At 42.4% G+C, this 19582-nt stretch overlaps 1 protein-coding gene across 7 annotated transcripts; it reads left to right on the top strand.

Moving 5' to 3' along the window:
• Positions 1–201: 201 nt before the first annotated feature.
• qki2 (QKI, KH domain containing, RNA binding 2) lies at positions 202–18000 on the top strand. Of its 7 annotated transcripts, none has more exons than XM_030754677.1 (9): positions 202–839; positions 3444–3592; positions 4744–4860; positions 9933–10076; positions 11282–11369; positions 11593–11877; positions 13411–13434; positions 14082–14156; positions 16074–16906. In XM_030754677.1, exons 1-9 carry the CDS (start codon positions 698–700, stop codon positions 16094–16096), a joined length of 1047 nt encoding a protein of 348 aa, XP_030610537.1. In that variant the 5' UTR covers positions 202–697; the 3' UTR covers positions 16097–16906. The 7 variants fall into 7 exon arrangements, with proteins under 7 accessions (XP_030610537.1, XP_030610536.1, XP_030610541.1 ...); XM_030754676.1 differs by having other exon boundaries at positions 14079–14156; XM_030754681.1 differs by lacking the exons at positions 14082–14156; positions 16074–16906 and adding an exon at positions 16949–18000.
• Positions 18001–19582: the final 1582 nt, after the last annotated feature.

Here is a 19582-nt window from a genome sequence, read left to right as displayed (position 1 = left end):
CTGTTGCAGAACAGGTGTGCATACCTATGCAGAGCTGTTTTATTGTCATACGGTGGGTGTATGTGGGTGCATGTGTGCGCGGGGTGTCAGGGAGAAAAGGGGTGCTGCTTCTCCTGCTGCTGCCCGAGGGGACGGGCACGAGCCTTCTCCTCCTCCTCCGCCCATACCCTGATATCGGCTTCGCGCAGCACGCTCCCGATAGCCCACTCGACTCGCTGCTGTACTGTAATCATATGATAGCGAGCAGATCCCCGCTGCAGAATACCGATACACCGGGCGGACACAAGCGGAGGAGCCGCGGCGGACCAGACTAGTTGATGGTAAACTTGTAGCTGCAGGACAAGTGCGTGGAGTCGGGCAAAGTGTCAAACCGAGCTAAACTCCCCCCCAAACAGGAACTTTTTCAAACTCTGGAGAGAGTCGGGCAGAGGGGGGAACCGTTTGGAAGAAGATAGGACTCACATACGAGACGTTAAACGAGGGACAGTCGATTTAACCGGAGCTGAGAGTTGAGTTTTCTCACTAGGTGGAGAAGCGGTCAGCGGGTCGCCTTCGGCGGAGTCCTCTGGGATCCTCGCAGCGCTTTTCGGGGCGTGTTTTTCTTAAAAAAAAAAAAAAAAAAGAAGAAGAAAAGAAAGAAAATCCCTTTATCAAGTTTTCCTGCTCGCTAGGTCACTTTATTGCTAAATCGAAAGCCATGGTTGGGGAGACAGAGGTGAAGGAGAGACCCAAGTCCAACCCGGACTATCTAATGCAGCTGATGAACGACCGGAAGGTGATGAGCTCCCTGCCCAACTTCAGCGGCATCTTCACGCATCTGGAGCGGCTGCTGGATGAAGGTAACCCCGCTTGTGTTTGAAGCTGTTTAACCAGCTGTCACACTGCAGGGCAGTTAAGGCTATTCTTTTCTCGTCCAGTTTAGTGGTCAGTGTTCATAAAAGTGGCCATTATCGACTCACTTTATTGAATTTGTCATTAACTGAAGGAATTCCTCAGTGGCTCCTCAGAAACGTGACAGCAGTGTTACCCATATTACACAGCGATAAATTATCACGCTTACACTGTATTCAGACTGTTTTGAACTCAAAACATTCCCAGAACTGTGAGTTTGAAACCATATTGTTGGCAAATTTTGCATGTAGAGGATGTGTTTGTTGCATGGAGTCACATTTTAATTTGTTGAGAGCAGGAGAGCTCTCTCTCTCTCTCTCTCTCTCTCTCTCTGTCTCTCTCTCTCTCTCACACACACACACACACACACACACACACGCGCGCGCGTGCGCGCGCGTGCACAGGGGCAGTTGGTGATGGGAACAAACAGACAGTTGTTAGTCTTTCCCAGTGACCTAATGCGCAGGCTTGTGTGAATGCTTCAGCCCATCCCTGAGCAGGAACGAGACCCTGTCACCGTATAAAATATTTGATTTCTGTAGTCTGGCTGCTTACAGACCCTGAAGTCATGCTTCCTGCACAGATGATAAGATAAGATAGTGTTTATTTGTCACATGCACAGTTATACACAGTACAATGCACAGTGAAATGTATTAACTGATCAATGCACTTGATCAGTTGTACTTGTTGATATGCAAGGTTGTTGTTGTGTTTTTTTTTCTCCAAGAGAGGCATTGAAATGAGGCACAGCTCTTATTTTTTTAAATGTCACGTGTCCCCTCTTTGAATGTCATTCCTCAACAGTTGCTACAAGCTACCTAGTCCCGTTATTGCCGCTGTTGTTGCACATCAGGATCACAGAGGTCTCGACTTTGTGCTCTGTGACAAGTCTCATGACGCAGCAAGGTTGTCCTCATACCAGACGACCTCTACAGCTCGGCAAAGAGGTCGACTTAACATCTCTGGTTGTGTTCATGTTGAGGACTGACAGCTGAGCGTATTCATCCCTCACATGTGATAATGTGACACCCACGGTTAGCATGAAAGGCATGGTTTCACCCTGGAGTTATGCGGGCAAGGTGCTCAGGCATGAGGTCTCTATACCAGAAAAAACAAAGTTTGTGCAAGGTATTGTCAGGCTGCATGTGTGTTGCAAGCCTGCACTCTTGTCCAGTCCATATATAAAGACTATGGCAGGCTGAGTGGCTAAGATAAGGCCTGCTGCTGCCTGCTGCTTTGTCTCTTTCTCCTTGGACTATGTTGTTCTTCTTTCACTTCTCATTTTCCTCCAGCTACTTTTAACGCAAGTGTGACAAAAGCCGTGCTTGTCTGTGCAGATTTGTTTGTGTGCCTGCTTTAATAGTCACTTCTGGTCTGCAATAGGTTAGAATCAGTCATTAGAGGATCATCGGTGTCACTGCGCCAGTGGCTGTAATTATAGCGTCCTACTGTAGTTATTATGGTCAGACTTATCACTCTCAGAGTAGGGAGACATGCCTGTCAGCCTGCTTAGGTCAGATGATATTTGCGCCTCAAGGCAGTTATTCTGCCGCGTGTGTAAGTGTGTTTGTGTGTGAGTTCAAACCAGGGGTCTGTGTGTATGTGTCACATATGTGTTTGTCTGCTGCAGTAGTCGGTTATTATTGTGCTAGTGTGTCATTACAAAGGCATCAGAGGCTGGCATTGGTCATTGAGACAGCCCTAAACAAACACACAGGCAGACAAACATAGTCTGATTTATAATGGTGCTTCTGTAACAAACCTGAGCCACAAATTTGACCTTTTAAGAAATTCATTTTAACACTAAATCAGCTGATCTGTTTTTTTTTTTCTGCTAATATATGTTTTATGGTCTCCTCTGATGTTTTCCTGAGCTCAAATGATTCCACAAATTTTTTGGGATCTATTTTTAAAGTGAATTTCAAAGCCAAATTCTCTGTTTGTAACTTATCCAGTGTAGGGATTAGCTGTTATCTCTGGTCCAATAGTTGGACTAAACAAGGCATTTGTACACATACAAAAAAAACTCTGGGAAATTTCTGTTGCAAATAAGTGAAAAAAGTGATCTGCAGATTAATAAATACTTACCTATATTGCTTTGTACAAACTTGGATATCTTTCCCGTGTTTGTTGTTGAATGGCTGCCCTGCACTAGAACTTCATACACTAGTAGGTCACTGAGACCTCCATAAACCTGTGTTTTTCCCTCACATTATTTACACAGCCATCTGATCTTTATGTGTGTGTGTGTTGGTTTTAAACAGAAGGAAACAGACAGGGAGCTGTCAGAAATGGAGGAGACCTTATTGCAAAGCATTGAGTGGTTAAATTTTACATTGTGGTGCAGAATGCTTGTGACTGTCTCCCTGCCTGTTTGTCTGTCTCTCGGAGCTTCCTTTAATTGTGGTGACAGTGAGTCATCATCCTAAGAAACGGACAGAAGAGAAGAAAGAAATGTGAAACTGTGAAACTGCCCCCCCAATTGATGGACTTTATTAGTTATCTTCATTTCAATTTACAAAACCTAACTCCTCCTTTTTTCCCCCTCTAAGAAATCGGCAGGGTACGCAAAGACATGTACAACGACACGCTGAATGGCGGCATGTTCAACGGGCGGGACATGGAGGAGCTTCCCGAAGCTGTCGGCCCAGTGGCTCAGCTGCAGGAGAAGCTCTACGTGCCTGTCAAAGAGTACCCAGACGTGAGTGGACAAATCCGTGACCTTTGACCTCTCTGTTTACTTTTCACTGTTGTCATTTTATCTCTTTTTGGTTACAGAAAGGCTGCCAGAAAATCAGCGTGGCTCCTAATCACAGGGACATTTTGATTTAGATTTCATCTAAAAGCTGATTTCATTCTGAGATCATTGTTGTCTACACCCAGTGATGTAATTGGAACTTAAAATAGATCAATAATGAACAATGGCCAGTGTTTCCAGTGGCATAAAAATGAATAATTTGCAGGCACATTTAGGTTTATTTACTCCAAAAGGTAATATTCTGATGTAAATTCCCCCACTATGACACTGTTTTCACCCTTAGGTTTATGCCATAAATATTTATAGGAGCTTAAAACAGTGGATTAAGATTTTCCACCAAATATAAAGACAAGTGCACTGCAGCAAAGAGACTTTACCATCCAGCACATCCCTGCTCACGCCAAGTACAGCTAAGCACTTCAATATGAGTTATGCTGATCCAGATTGAACGGCTCACATGATTTTCTCTACGCATCAGCTCGCCAATCACCAAATACAATGACAGGCTGTCCTTGCTCACATGACAAGAGACTAACAGGACACATGCAGGACTACATTGGAAAATGGTTGAGATCAGGGTTAAATTTAGAGAGGAGTGTGAACACAAATCTGGATTTGTGTGTGTGTTGGTGAAAGTCGAGGGCGACCTTAGAGGTCGGAATATGTTGCAGCTATTACTTACGCTAACCTTTGGTTAAACTTGACAACAAAAAAAGGAGGAAGAAGCTGGACAGCTGTTATGAGACAAGCAGAAAAAGACGCAGGAACAGAGAATAGTGGCAGAAAATAAAGACACACACACACACACACATGGGGGGGCAGCTGTCCAGTTAATCACTCAGTCTTAGTGACAGATAAGGTTAAGAGAACGTTGCTATCCTGTCATGCCACGAGCACCAGCCAGCACCCATATAATGAGCTATTTTTGTCTCTCTTAGTAACACAAACACATCACAGATGCACAAACCTCAAAGGCACACTCGCTCATACAAATACTGGCACATAGTGAAAACACACTTTTGGCTTCCAGTGCACAGCAAATCATGTCTCGGTTCAGTTTTGTTTTTATCGGTGTGTTTTGCTCTTTTGCGCAGTTCAACTTCGTCGGGAGGATCCTGGGCCCACGTGGACTGACAGCCAAGCAACTGGAAGCAGAGACAGGCTGCAAGATAATGGTGCGGGGAAAGGGCTCCATGAGAGACAAGAAGAAGGTAAACACACCAAGAAACCACCAAGTAACACAGCAGATACATGGTTTTGAGTTTTCATGGCTTTTTATAACTTTAATCATACATAGGAAGGTTTTCTTATAGCTTCACTTTATCTCTATTGTGTGTGTGTGTGTGTGTGTGTGTGTGTGTGTGTGTGTGTGTGTGTGTGTGTGTGTGTGTGTGTGTAAATGGCCCACCCACCTGCTCAAACCTTCTGTTTGTGTGGGACGGCCAATCAGAAGAAGGCTGTCTTGAAGGGAGGGTGGCCTTAAAGGGAGAGGAGCTAAAACGACTTTTTTCATGCAGAAAACAAACCGGACAGCTGCACAAACTCCCAGCATAAGATCAGTCAGGATTATTTTGAATGGTTAATATTCCTTTTCTAGGTCCTATTACAATTTAACTAGCAGGGCCCTGGTAGGCAGATTTTGTTGCCTCAGGGGATAGCAAAGCTGGCTGTTTTCCTCTGTTTTCAGTCTGTAGCTAATCGAAGCTGTTAGCTGTGACAGTGATAGGATTCTTTTCATGTAACTGCAAGAAATCATACATGCAATCTTGTTTCATGGTAGGTTTGCATTCCTTTTAGCTTGAAAGTCAACTTGGAGAAACTTGGAGGCGAGTCGTTACTTTCAAAGATTCATTTTTGTTGTGTTTCAAATAGGTCTTTGCTTTAGATGCGTTACAGCTCAACAATAGGAGGGCTTTGAAAAGCTTTTACGTTCTTCCAAAGTCTTTTAAACATCTAAGACTTGCTTGGTAATTTTTTAACAATATATGTGATTTGTAGAAATATGTTTTAACCCTTTAGACACTGAAATATGGCTTGAAGTTGTAGAAATGTGCAGATGATATATAAGCTCACCAAGCATCCATAAAATTCCAAGTGAAAAATGTCCATATTAGGAAGTGTAATTTAAAAAAAAACTGCTTAGTTTGCTGTTAGTCTCTAACTTATAACTAGTAGCTTTTAATTTTATCTGTGCTCAGCAACATGCATGATTGGTTTCTAAGTTTCTAAGGACATCAGAGACATGTGATGTCTATAGAGAGAAGTGGACAAAGAGAGCTGGGTTTTTCCAGGCTCAAAAAGGAGACTTCTGGACAGGTGTAAACAACAATATAAGCACAAGTGGTTCATGGACAGTAAAGATGACGAGTCTTTGTTGATTCACTTCACATTAGATAAACAAAAATGTATATTTTATTTGCATATAAAACCCCAAATTAACAATAACAAAATGCAGCGAAAAACCCTGACAGAGGGTACAGCTCCAGCTGTTAGATGTAGCTTTTTTGCAAATCCCAGAGCTCTCTGGGGGAAATCATTAAACTGCTGCATAGATACGCATGAGTTTTTGACCACTCTGCCAGCAGAAACACAGTTTAATGTTTCTCCAAGCTCATCATAATTGTTGTCTTAACAAGCTGATATGCATGTAGAGACTGACCATACATCCATAATGGGGCAAAGAGCTGAAAGAGAAAAAGAACGGTGAAGAGATAAATCAAATGTAGCCTATACATAATTTTCTAGCTAACTGCAAAAGGCAGTGAGTTGAGATGAGTTGGCTCAGAAGCTCATCTCAGCAGATTAAGTGGGAGCAAAGAGGTCATTTTTGTGTCTGATCATAACCACGCCCACTTCAAACTCTATCTATCTATCTATCTATCTATCTATCTATCTATCTATCTATCTATCTATCTATCTATCTATCTATCTATCTATCTATCTATCTATCTATCTATCTATCTATCTATCTATCTAACGGAATTTTGCTGCTCCGTTTTTCTTTCCTGTCCTGGTGTTCGGTCCATCTGTCCTCCCTTCCTCTCCCCTGGTGTCTGCTGTTGGACGGAGTCGGCTCAAGCTTTCCAAACGGCAGGTGGAGCAAGTCCAGCATTCCACCCCCTCCCCTCTCTCCCTCTCTCTCTCTCTCTCTCTCTCTCTCTCTCTCTCTCTCTCTCTCTCTCTCTCTCCAGAACATTCCCTACCCTGCACGCCCCACAGTCAGAGACTCACACATACAGAAACACACAGAGACAGAGAGGAAGGAAAACAGAGACACAGTGGGAGGCAACTGGGGGAGAAGGGAGAAAGATGTTGACTTTTAGTGCTCTTCAAAAATGATACATCTCACTTGACAAAACAGCCACAGAGGATACAATCTGCCGGAACACCACACTGAGATAGCGGCACTCGGAATTTCTGTTTTAACTGCGGCTGCAGCTCACAGTCATTTTCATTGGAAACTATTCTATTTATAATTTTTAATATCTGGCAGTTGATTTTGAACAATGAAATGAAGATTCTGCAGTCATGTAAGAAGTTCTGTGAAGCTTGACTCAGAGGATTAGTTCTGGGGAACAAGCTTAACTCATTCTTTCCCCGGAGTTAGATGATGAGATTGCTATCACTTTTCTTTCTGTATAACACGTTTGAAACTGCTGAGGGTTCACTTAGCTTGGCATGAAGACTGAAAGGAAAGTAGCATGGCTGGCAACAAGTTTACAGTGTATAATCAAGAAATGTTTCCTCACATAAACCACAAATTCATCATTCTTTTAAACCTTTTATTTGTCTGGATGAAACAAACATGCTATGATGTGTTACTTGGCGGATTTTGTTATTCTAGGCTCGACCCAGATCGGTTGTTTCCCCTTGCACTCCACTGTGAGTGTCGTGTCTGCTTGTTTATTCAAGTTGTTGCAAACAATGTGCAGCTCTTTTATGCACCGCTGTGCTTGAAGCTAAGGCTAACGTCAACAATGGCAACGACAGACCAAAGCATCTGAAAAAAAAAGGGAAATCTGTCCTGATAAAAGTTGCTGGAGGAAAAGTTTTGGATGGGCAAAGCTATAGCGGTTGACACTTGGTGGGGGGACATGAATTTCCACAGCAGTCTGCCTCACATGTTGTTTTAATTTAGTCAAAACCATAAACGTTAATCTCAGACATGACCAGAAAAGGTCTCTGGTGAACCATGAATGCCTAAGAAAGATCTGAAACCATTGCAGAGATATTTTAGTCTAAACCAGTGAAATCTTTTCACGCCCCACAAAAAGTGCGGTCTCGGGGGGTGAAGCAACCGAATGTACACAGCAGACGGTGATGGTGGAGAGTTTCGCTAGTCGCTGTGATAACGCACCTGCTAACGTTTCCTTTGTCTGCTGTGAGAATTAAGCTGATGTTCAACATTTGTTCTGCGTGACTTTTCTCTCAGGTTGTTCTCGCCCCACCTATCATGACCCTGTGCCCCACCAATTTGAGAAACACTGGTCTAGACCAAGGGTGTCAAACATGCAGCCTGGGGGCCAGAAGCAGCCCACCAAAGTATCTAATCTGGTTCAATCGATGGCAAGTGACCACAAACTTGAATGTGGAGATGTATTTTTGAAATTGCACCTATTTTTCTTAAGACACTTATTAAATGTAAAGATTGTTTAACAAGATCTATAAGAAATATAAGTTATTATACAATGTTTTTACTGCTGTGGTTTGCTTGAGCTCAATTTGAACTGTATATATCCCATGAACTAAAATGAGTTTGATACTCCTGGTCTAGACCAAATTGGTGGACTGAACAGATTTTCCCAACCCCAGTGTCCATGTGAGGCTGAAGATGACGAGTTGTGCTTGTTCCCAAACACGCTTTCTTCAAATTGCTTGAATTATATGATTTTTTTTTAAAAAGTGCAATTCGTGGTTTTCAGTTACATGACTGGCATCTTTTCCAACATACTGGAGACAGTCTGTGAAACTACAGCACAAGCCTGTCAGTTTTTTCATCTGTTGTAAGCCATAAATATTTAGATCATCTCTCAAGAAAATAAAATCAAAGATATGTAAACAAACTGCAAGTTTTGAGTACCTGCAGTCCATATACAGTACCAGTCAAAAGTTTGGACACACCAAACTTTTGGCTGGTACTGTACTGCATCTGTCACAGTATTTCTTCACTAAAAACTGGGAAGTCAGTGCCAGAGCTCAGTGTTTGCAATGTCCCTCCCCTTCGAAGTACAGCAGTTTTATGTAGTCTTTTCAGTCTGGGCCAGTAATTCTGCTATTTGGGGGGTGAAGAAGGACAAGAAATTCTTCATTGTCAAAACAATAGTAAGGACTAGTTAATGTAAGCAAGCTATTTAACATGGGTTTCTTGGTTGTTAGTTTCAGAGTCATTTTTCTGGAGCATTCAAAACAAGACAGTGATATTTTGAAAAGGTTATTTGACCTATTTGTAATCAAAACATATGTTTAATGCCAGTTTTAATGACCCACTCTTGACAAAGTTGCTGTGCAGATGTCTGGATCAATGGGTTTGAAGTGCGTTCGCTTGCATCGCTCTGCTCTTTCCTATCAGTTGTGAACAAACCGAGTGGCTCATTAGTGCATCCGAATAACCAGCTATCGAGCATTTAGGCTAAACAAAGCTGGTAAAAATAATTGTCAGGCAGTGAAGGAAAGCTTTGTTTTGCCCTCCAGGTGGGCCCTTACATAATGATGTGATGTCACATGAAAACTATGAATTATCTGAAAAACACAACTGGCTGATGGAGCTATTTCGAACATAAATGTGCCCAAAACGTGTGTGTAACCATGTGTATCAGGTTTACCAGGAGAGCAACAAATGCGGTCAGCAACATTGTCGATCTCTGATGTTCTACTCAATAACGACTTACTAACACTGGTTTAAGTAGTCATATCAGTATCAGTTTTAGTGAAGTGACAGAGCGAGTAGGAGGGAAGAAAAGAGGTTCTACAGAGAGATTTATCGAGATGTTACAGAAAGACTCAAGAGTGCAAAACCTTCAGTTCAATACAACACCAATCTTGTGTAACCACTGAAGAACAGCACTTTGTTCCATGAGTTTGATACGCCTCCTGAGCTGTATTAGACGACCTTGAGCCTTGTGTGTGTGTTTTCGTGTAGTTTCAGGGCAATCCAAAACTTGAGCCAAACAAGAAAGAAAAGTGAAATCCTGTTCCCTCTCTGTTGCAAAGGACCAGGGTTGTGTGATGCATTCAAAGAGAGTGTTTTTTTTTTTTTTCCTTCTAAAGTGTTTGTGTGTTTCAGGAGGAGATGAACCGAGGGAAGCCCAACTGGGAGCACCTCAGCGAGGACCTCCACGTCCTGATCACAGTGGAGGACACACACAACCGCGCCAAGATCAAACTCCAGCGGGCCATCAATGAGGTCAAGAAACTTCTCGTGCCCGCTGTGAGTATCAGTATGGCTCGCGCTGTATAGCATTTTATGTACAGAACTGAGGGAAAAACTGTGTATGACTGAGAGTTCACTGTGTTGGTATGCATGGAAGGGGGAAGGGGATTGTCAGCCCAAAAGTGTGTGTGTGTGTGTGTGTGTGTGTGTGTGCCTTTTTTTGTGTTTTGTGTGTCTCTGTGTGTATGAGAGAGTATGTGTAAAGGGTTAGGGTAATTAGGGAACACGCATAAAGGGGTTTCCATGGTAACCCCGGGTTGTTTGAAAGGCTGAGGGAATGAATGGAGAGTCTGTTCACTCGTTCTCCCCACTCCATCACTCCTTTCACTCGTTCACAACTCACTTCATTCCCAACTACTGGCTACAGTATTCCTTTTTCTCCATGTTTTTTTTTTTTTGTCCACACAAGAGAACATTTTGATTGCGCTCCTCAACATTTCTCACATTCTCCAGCCCACCTACTGCCCCCCTACAGGCTCACATAAACGTACACAACAATCACACTGGAACAGTGTACACACACACACACACACACACGGGTATATAGACACAGGGACACACACTCTAAATTATCCCATGTTTGACACATAACCACAAAGGCACATATTTTGAAATCACAAAGCCCCTTCCTTTTTCATCTCTGCATTATTTGCAACAATAGAAATGGATTGAAAAGACCAGCGGGGGGGATTTCTATTGCAGCAATCAGCCGTCACTTCCCGTTCAGTCACAGCACGGTGTACACCAGCCCTTAGCTTTAAAAGGATGTAAGAAGTGTCTGAAAGCAGTCGGGAGCTGAAACACCTGTTAATATATGGTTGTGCATGTGCGTGTGTGTCTATGTGCAGGATAAAGTCAATGATATGTGTTAGTTTAACCCAGCTGACCTTCCTCTCGAAATGTAAATCAGTCAAGCTTTTCACCACGCTGTAACTAGAGCTAAGAAGCTAGCGTCTCTGACACTGAATATGTCCTGTGCGGTGGAGCAGCTGTATTCAAGGTCTGGTCAGCTTTATTACAGACTGTGGTAAAAATCCCAGACTTTATCTTTTTAGAAAACATTTAAATTCAGTTTCAGCATACTGTAATATTTACTGACTTCTTGAAGGGAGTCTGACAAAAGTTCATTCATTGTGAATTGGTCAGTGACAGTCATGGCTAAGTAAGCTGATTGTGCTGCTTTGCTTCATGTGTTGGTGTAGGCTGAGGGGGAGGACAACCTGAAGAAAATGCAGCTGATGGAGCTGGCCATTCTCAATGGGACCTACAGAGACGCCAATGTCAAGACTCGTAAGGATGACATCATAGTTACATGTGGAGGAGGGTTGGTGGGTGACAAAGGAAGGGTCTCGGTACAGGAGTCCACTGTATATATGAACAATGCCCCTGTTTCTCCTTTTAAATAGACTGTTTGTTCTCTCTTCTTCTTCCCTGTCTATTGTATGTGTGCTCTGTGTGTGCTCGCATGTGGGTGTGTGCTCACACTTTTATTGCACGTTTGTGTACTTTGCAGCCACCGCCGCCTTTCCTCTAGCGACCCCTCAGGCACCTCGGATCATCACAGGCCCGACGCCCGTCCTGCCTCCCACCCTACGCAACCCCGCCCCTGTCACCACACCTACCATCATGCCTCTGATCCGTCAGATCCAGAGTTCCACTCTCGTGCCGGGAGCCAATCCTCATCCGGCACTGGTGCAGCAAGGGCCCGAATCCGGAATCATCTACACACCCTACGAGTATCCCTACACACTCACGCCCTCCATATTGGAATACCCGATTGACTCAACTGGAGTATTAGGTACATAAAAATGAAAAGTTCTGCACTTTCATGCATAGTCAATGGATGTATTATGAGAACTGGATACTGGACTCCAATAAAAGTTCACACTGAAATTACATTACTTGCAAAAATTCTAAAAAAGGATTATAAAAATTAGAATTTAATGGTCTAATAATAATAGCATCAAGATTCCTTTTAACAGTTTGGTCCCAAAATGTTCTCAGGCCCACAGTAAAGTTCTGCGCTAGCATTGGCCAATTCTCTAAAATTATGTTGAGTACAGAGTGGCTCACAGAGCCATATAAAAGCACACAATTAGTTACTAACTTGAATTTAAAGATAGTACTATCACAGAGTAACTCACTGTGCAGCGGAGGGGCCGACAAAATTTAAATTACACCAGTGGAAAAGTTTTGCAATGACAGTAGGAGAGACCTGACCTCCCTAAGAGGGCCCCTCCTGCGGTATGCATGAATCTGCTTAAACCTACCGACAACAGTGAAAGCCACTCAACGAAAATGTAGAGTTAACCTTCTGGGAGTGAAAAAAGTAAGAAATAAAAAGAGGAGAAGGAGGAAAAAAGCAAGGCAGTGGCGAACCGATAATTAAATGCTATGCTAAATAATTAAATGCTGCTAGTGTAGCTTGAACTCTGGTGGAGGGACACTTGAATGACATAACTTCCACTAGCAGCACAGTATTTCTTTTGTTTACTTTGACATTTAACATTTGATTACGTAGCCATCAGACAGCTTGTTGTGACCGAGTCATAATCGGGGACACAGCAGTTGACTTGTTAGTGTAGCTAGCAGGCTGAAAGAACATAGAAACTAGTAGTTACAGTATTAAAACTTCACAACCAGTCAGCTTGGTGTTGGGCATTGTTAACAAAAAAAAAAAGTAGTCTATACCATTTCTAGAGTGATGTCTGACCTGTTGTTTCATAGGACTGTTACTATTGTTGTGTCAGATTATTTGGTTGGAGGGGCCCCTTGTGAATTTTTGCCTTGGGCCCCAAAAGATTCTACAGTGGCCACTGGACACTTACAACACATTGTCTACAGTAATGATTACAGCAATTCTATGATACTCGGTACATTGCAAGACAATTATAAACAATAAATCATGATATCTGTGGAATTGATGCTTTTTAAAAGACAAAAAGCAGGAGTAATATATTTATTCACTGCATTACAGCTACCAGTTGTTCAGTTTAACCTAATTCATTTGATAACCACCACCACAAGGAGTCATGATGTACTGACTAACTGGTGGGGAAGTCTTATTAGAGATACTTCAGTGAAAATATTGATATTTGGCGCCAATGTTTATAATGTATTGCAAGAGGAAAACAAAACAGAATTTCTCTACAAAGAACATTTCACCAAAATGGCCTCAGTGCAGTCAAAAGTCTTTTTTTTTTTCTCTCTTATTGTTTGGTTGCAGTAGTACCCAGACTGCCACTGGGACAAATTGGCTACCATATCCAGCTCTTGTAATACATCCACAGTGGATATAGAGGCATGCAGAAGCTCATTGCTGGGCTAACAGTCCCTTCTCCCTGTGTTTTTGCAGGTATGGCTTTCCCAACCAAAGGCTAAGCGATAGCAACCCTTCCTATCCTAGCACACACACGGACTGGCTTGCAGAGACCCCCCCTCCCCTCCCCCAATCCTCCTTTACACTTATCCCACAGAGCAAACACTCAAAGTTTGCTTATACTTTAGGATGACAGATTCCTCCACAGTCATTATGTAGTCAAGTGTCCATTCCTGTTAATTTCCTCTTTGTATTAGCACACTAGTGTTGTGGTGTGACAGCTATTTAACTTTTTTTAATAGTTCAGCTTCTGCTTGTAATTTTTAACACATTTTAGTGAACCCATAGCTATTTTAGAGCTGCTGTTTGTGATTTAACCTATGTTAAAGCTTATTTTGATCACAGAGCTATAGAGTGACTTTGCTTACGGCTGACGTTGAATCTACTAGTGAAGCTTAATGAGAAATTAGCGGTTTGGTTTAATATTTTCTTTAGAGGACAGAAGACCACAAAACAACAAAAATTCTGTCTCTTAGAAGCGAGATGTTTTTACTTATTTTCACCCTCAGCCTTGAACACTTTGTAAATTCCTGGTTTCACTGATGTTGGTGCCATGGGTGGACTGTCTTTCTGATGAGTAACCTTCTGTGTTCTGTTTTGGCGATGCCAATGGCTGTTAGCAGGTGCCATGACCACTAAGGTACGACGCCACGACAAGAGAATCCATCCTTACCAAAGGGTAGTGACCACAGACAGAGGTTAGTTAGCTCACCAGCCACTTTATGTGTATGTGTATCTGTATGTGTGTGTGTGTGTGTTAGCGTGTGTGCATGCAGACCAATGGACCAATTTCAGTTTACATGTGTCTGAAATACGGCATGCCTAAATAAGAAGTAAGTGTATCAGGCGCAAAGGTCACAGTGTGAAACAGTATTTGTTGCAGTGAAAGTGAAATAAGTGAGCAGATTGGGAGGAACCATGTTAGGGGTGACAGCTGCAGCGGTTATCTGTGCTCGCCTGTTAACTTAAACTGGACGGCTCTCAGGCCGGGACCCTCTCAATTAGAATGGATCGCTCCATTCATGTGACTCGGTCCTTGTGACTCTGGATTTGGAGTCCTCTCTCAGAAACTTTTTTTTTTTTTGTTGTTGTTTATCTCTTCAGTACTACTTTTGACCCTACAAATACTGTGGGAAGTATATTTATACCCAATTTCATTCCACTAGATTTCACAGGTATTTTTTTTTATTACTGATTAAATCCTGTGTTATGCCCATTTGCTACATGACACTTAAACAGATTGTCTTTTTCTAAAGATCTTTCAATTCATGGTGATCTTTAGTTTTTAACTACTAAAACACAGCGTGTGATAACTACTGAAGTCTGTGTTACAAGCTCTTTTGTACGAAATACTGTTGTTTGTGGTCTTATCAGTCGCCCACTGGACTTTATCATTGGGGCTGTTTACATCTTTCATTTATTTCCTAGCCAGAGTGGTGCTGTTACCATGTATTTAGCTGCAAAATAAATTTGTATATAGGGATTTTAAGGATTTAAGTGCTTATATAAAGCTTATGGAACAAGATCGCTTGGAAATACTTGTAGTTTCTTTTGTTTGTTTGTTTTTAGTTTGTAAATTTTTATTTTTGTTTTTATGGTATGCTTTTTATAGATGAAGTGTCTCCATGTAAAACTTTATTCAAAGTGTGTAGCTACTACTGTTTTAGTCACCGTGAAGGTGGCAATGAAGGCAGTGTTTTGCTCTGTGTATTTAAGATGAGGTGATCTTCTCGATTCACAGGCCTCGTGACTGTTTTATGCAATAGAAATGGACTAGCTAGCTACAATATATGTGTGTGCGAGCGGTGGTGCTCTTGTTGTACACAATGGACAAAAAACACTAAAAGGCAATAAAGATGACTATTGAAAAAACATCTCCAAAGAAAACCAAAGCCTCTAAATTCTTGTAGTTAGTCTTGTCTATTGTGAAACTGTTTCTGAAGTCCCTCTAAAATCACCATCTCTTAACCTCTCATCGCTGTCTCTTATGGTGCCTCTTTGCTTACTGTAGTTTTTAGGTGCTCTTCTAATACTTCATAGCAAATGGATCAAACCATAATCAATAATCAGTTAATCACCAAGATCTTATGCCTGCTGCTAAACATTAGCGCCACTTGTGAGTAAGTGAAAGTCTTTCTGAGGCCTGAGCACTTTTTCTTTGGACATAAAGGTCACTCTCTCACCCACATGAAACCATGCTATCTCCCTCTCTGTCCATGGTTTCACTGTCTGTCTGTGCTAGACGTAGCCCAGCTAGCATGAGTAGTATCACTATAGCAGCAGTCTCATGACAGGAGGGGCGTGCCCTAAACCTCAGCCCTGCTAACACATTCATGAGCACATATGAGCATTGCTAACCAACCATTCCTTATGTCAACACCCAGAGGTTGATGTAAGTTTGTGTGAATGGTTATGCAGAGCTCATGAGGGTGTCGTGCAGCTCTTATGTAATGCCCCTCCTGTTGTGTGACTGCAGTAGATCTGCCTTGTTGTCATCCCGACGCCACTAGCTGACACTAATCTCTCTTCTATCTTTTTTCTTTTTATGTCCCCCCTTTTATGTGCCCTTTTTGTTTCCTTTCCACGTCTGTCCGTCTCTGTCCGTCTAACTCTAGCTGCCACGGCAACTAACCCATGACCCCTTGACCTTCTGACCTTTCCGTCCACTGATGACCCACCCATCTCTGCCCGCTGGCGTGCTCATTGGCCCACGGCCCTGCCACTCCCCCAAGCTCAGCCAACCAGAGACCAGAACATTGGGAGCAACCCAGCTGCTTCTGTTTAACCAACCAACCAGACGACAGCGATCATGGGAATAAACCTCGGGACCCCGCCCATCACCGAGTCCTTACCCATACTTTACCAAACGTGCCTTCTTCCAATTGTCCAAAGCCAGTCAAATTACAGCCTGTAACAGCAGTTACCATGCTTATCCAGTAGACTTTACTGGGGATGGGCCACAAACTGGTGAAGGGCTCCTAAATAACCCCCGGCTGTGCCAACTGTCTCTCTGAGCTGCCATGCCTTCAGTCCATTTGATGCAATAATAATGACTCTATTAATAACATGGTAACTAAACTGATAATGGTGGTACTTATCCAGCACAGAAACCCTCCCTAAACACTAAACTGAAAGAGATATATTGATGTTTTGATATATTTTTTCCTCAGCGAGCACCACTCTTATCTTAATTACATTATAACTTTTATAATTCATTTAAAAATGCTTGTATAGCATCGTGCTTTCCTTTGAAAGACGGTTCCAAATATGCATTTGAAAGGTCAGATGCTGCTCAGTGTGTACCTTCAAAAATGTCTCTATTTCCTCCTGACACGTTTTAACTAGAACACGTCATCATTTAGTTACACAAAATGCCAACGTAGAGCTTTTTTTTTTTTTTTGTTTCAGTTTAAAGCAACAGGTGCTCGATGGGGAAAAATAACAAACTGGAATCCAAAATGCCAAAGTATCTCTGATTGTTTCTTGATAGGTAATGTGTCTTCATACTGAGGACGAATCCCAAGCCTGTGCAGCATTAATACACACAAAGGGAGGGAAGGTTGCGCTCCTTTTTGTCAAATTCTCGAGGACTTACACAACGATGCCTTTTTTTTTTTCCACACTACAGTATTCAGTGAGCTTGAACAACAGTGCCTTTATTTATTGAGAGCAATGGAACAATGTTACACCTAAACCTTTTACTACGACGTCATGGCTTTGTTCCCGGCTTGATATTATATCATCGACATTTTATGACTTTACAGCCACAGGTCTTCTCAATTCAAATTACAGTGCCAAAAAAATAAATAAATAAATAAAAGGTGGCTCATTTGAATTGGATGTACGGCGCAGAATCGAAGCTACGTGTGAAATGTTTATGTGAGGTTTGGACGCCTCCGCAGAACAGTGTTACATTTCATGTCTTTATTTTATTGTTTGTTTCGGTTGATTGTGCTGCTGGAGATGAAGTCGTCCATATGTCTTTGCATGTGCTTTTTTTTCTCCCCCCCTTGAGGGTGTGGTACGGTTTTACACACAGACACACACACATACAAGCCAAGTGATGCCTTGATATAAGAGAAATCATGCAGTCATAACATCTGTAACAAGTTTATAATGTATTTTTATATCCTATTTTGTACATGAAAATAACATTAAATTACCTTTTCAGATGAGAACATCATGCCTTATTATGGAGAATAATTTGATAAATATCACTATACTTCATGTGTCATAAGTAATCACATCACTATGTCCTGATGAACTGGAGTCTCTGATGATCTCTGTATTAACTTGAGCCTCCTTTGCTTGCCTTCTGTGCCTTTTGTATACTATGAGTGTGACAATTAACAGTGTAGTACAACATTAATCTACTCTTCAGTGCCAAGTGTAGGTTACTAACTGTTACCACTTCTGTGACTATTAACCTCTTTAATGGTATCTGTCTCTGCCTTTTAAAAATACACGTGTGTCTAAAAAGAATTACAGTGAAAAAGGGAGAGATGTGTTGAACGATGATCTTTTAACTTTTGAAGTATTCTGAGCAGGAATAACTCTTTGTAAACTATTAAAACTCATAGTTGTAAAACTAACAAACTTTGTTGCTTTTTCTCTGTAGCACTTAATTATGCAAATCAGCTTCCTTTCCGCATACTAATCGCCAAACACTCCTTAGATACAGAAGGGTGGGGGGGGGGACCCAAGCAGGGAAAAGGGCCAAAACATGTTTTTCCCACTTCTCCTTTTTTCTATGTTCTTGCTCTCTGTCTTCCTCTGTTATTTAAGTGGACATTGCACACACTGATGTGTGTAACAAGAGAGAAAAAACACAGCTCACCATGGTTTCTCACAGGCATGCACATGTATAACAGAAAAAAAAAGGACGGGGGGGAGTCGGGGGTTTCAGGTTTGGGGGATGAGATGGCTTGGGAATCGAAGGGAAATTGGTTGTGCAAGCTCGCCCTTAAACATCTGCAGAGTAAATATTCCACGGGATCCGTCCCTAAAGTCTCCGAAAACTACAGCTAGTCACTTACATCCTGTGTGTTGTGGTAGCTATTGCTTGCTTTACTTTAAACGAAGAAAGTCTTTTGACACCTGTAGTTAAAAGTTCTTTATAAACCGCACATTTAAAGTTTCTCACAGGCAAAAAGAAGAGAATCGCATGAGGGTTTTTCTGTGCTGAATGCAGCCGTGGGTGGCTCATTCGCCCTCTCCCTGCCCTTCCTGCTTTCATTGTCGGGGGGGGGGGGGGTGATATTGAACTTCAGGCTTGGAGTTGAGCCTGCACTGCGGAGGCAACCCCAACCCCACTGATCACAGAGAGGGGGAGAGAGAGGACATAATGTGACCACTGCTGACAATCCTCTGGACAGGAAGAAGCAGAGTGGAAGCACTGAGTGGACATAGCAAGTGAAAAAAAAGGGGGAATGTGTGTGTGTGGGTAGAGATGGGTGGGGGTGCATGCATGTCTGGATGGGTGTGTACTCTTAGTTGTCTTAGTTTTCCTGTTTTCACTCATGTTTTTGTGCTTTTTTTTCTGTTCTTGTTCTCTGGTATGAAACACTCTTTAAGCATCTGGTAATGTATTCTGCAGTCAGCACTCCCCATTGCCAACACTGGGGCCCAGGGCTCCTAAACCTTACAATCAAAGTGTGTTTGTGTGAGTGTGAGGTGGAGGAGGGGGAGAGAAAATGAGAAAAAAGTGAGAGGAAAAGACAGGTTGATTTACATTCCTATGTATGCACAGCATTCTCCACATAATGAACCACTCCTGATTTCCTCTGCTTGGTAAATATTTGATGACCGAGCGGTGGAATGATTTTAGCCGAATAACAGACGAGTCCTAGAAGCTGCTTAAAAGTTGTATTTCAACCCCCCCCCCCCTCTCTCTTTCTCTCTCTCTCTCTCTCTCTGTCTTTCTCTCTTGTCCTCTTCCCATGTAAATAAGGCCAACTCCCCCTAACTCCACACACCCTTCTGAGGCAGTTTAAAGACCCAACACTGTCTCCTTGTATCCTTGGCAACCAGCATACACTGGGGTCCTGTCGTGGCCTCTCTGTCTTTTGTGTTTGGGAGCTCAGAGAGACAGAAAGAAAAAGCGAGAGAGGGTGCGAGAGAGGAG

Source organism: Archocentrus centrarchus, chromosome 19, assembly GCF_007364275.1.
Source record: "Archocentrus centrarchus isolate MPI-CPG fArcCen1 chromosome 19, fArcCen1, whole genome shotgun sequence".
Taxonomy (NCBI): domain Eukaryota; kingdom Metazoa; phylum Chordata; class Actinopteri; order Cichliformes; family Cichlidae; genus Archocentrus; species Archocentrus centrarchus.
Note: the sequence above shows the minus strand (reverse complement) of the source record. Positions and strands in the feature narration are given on the sequence as shown.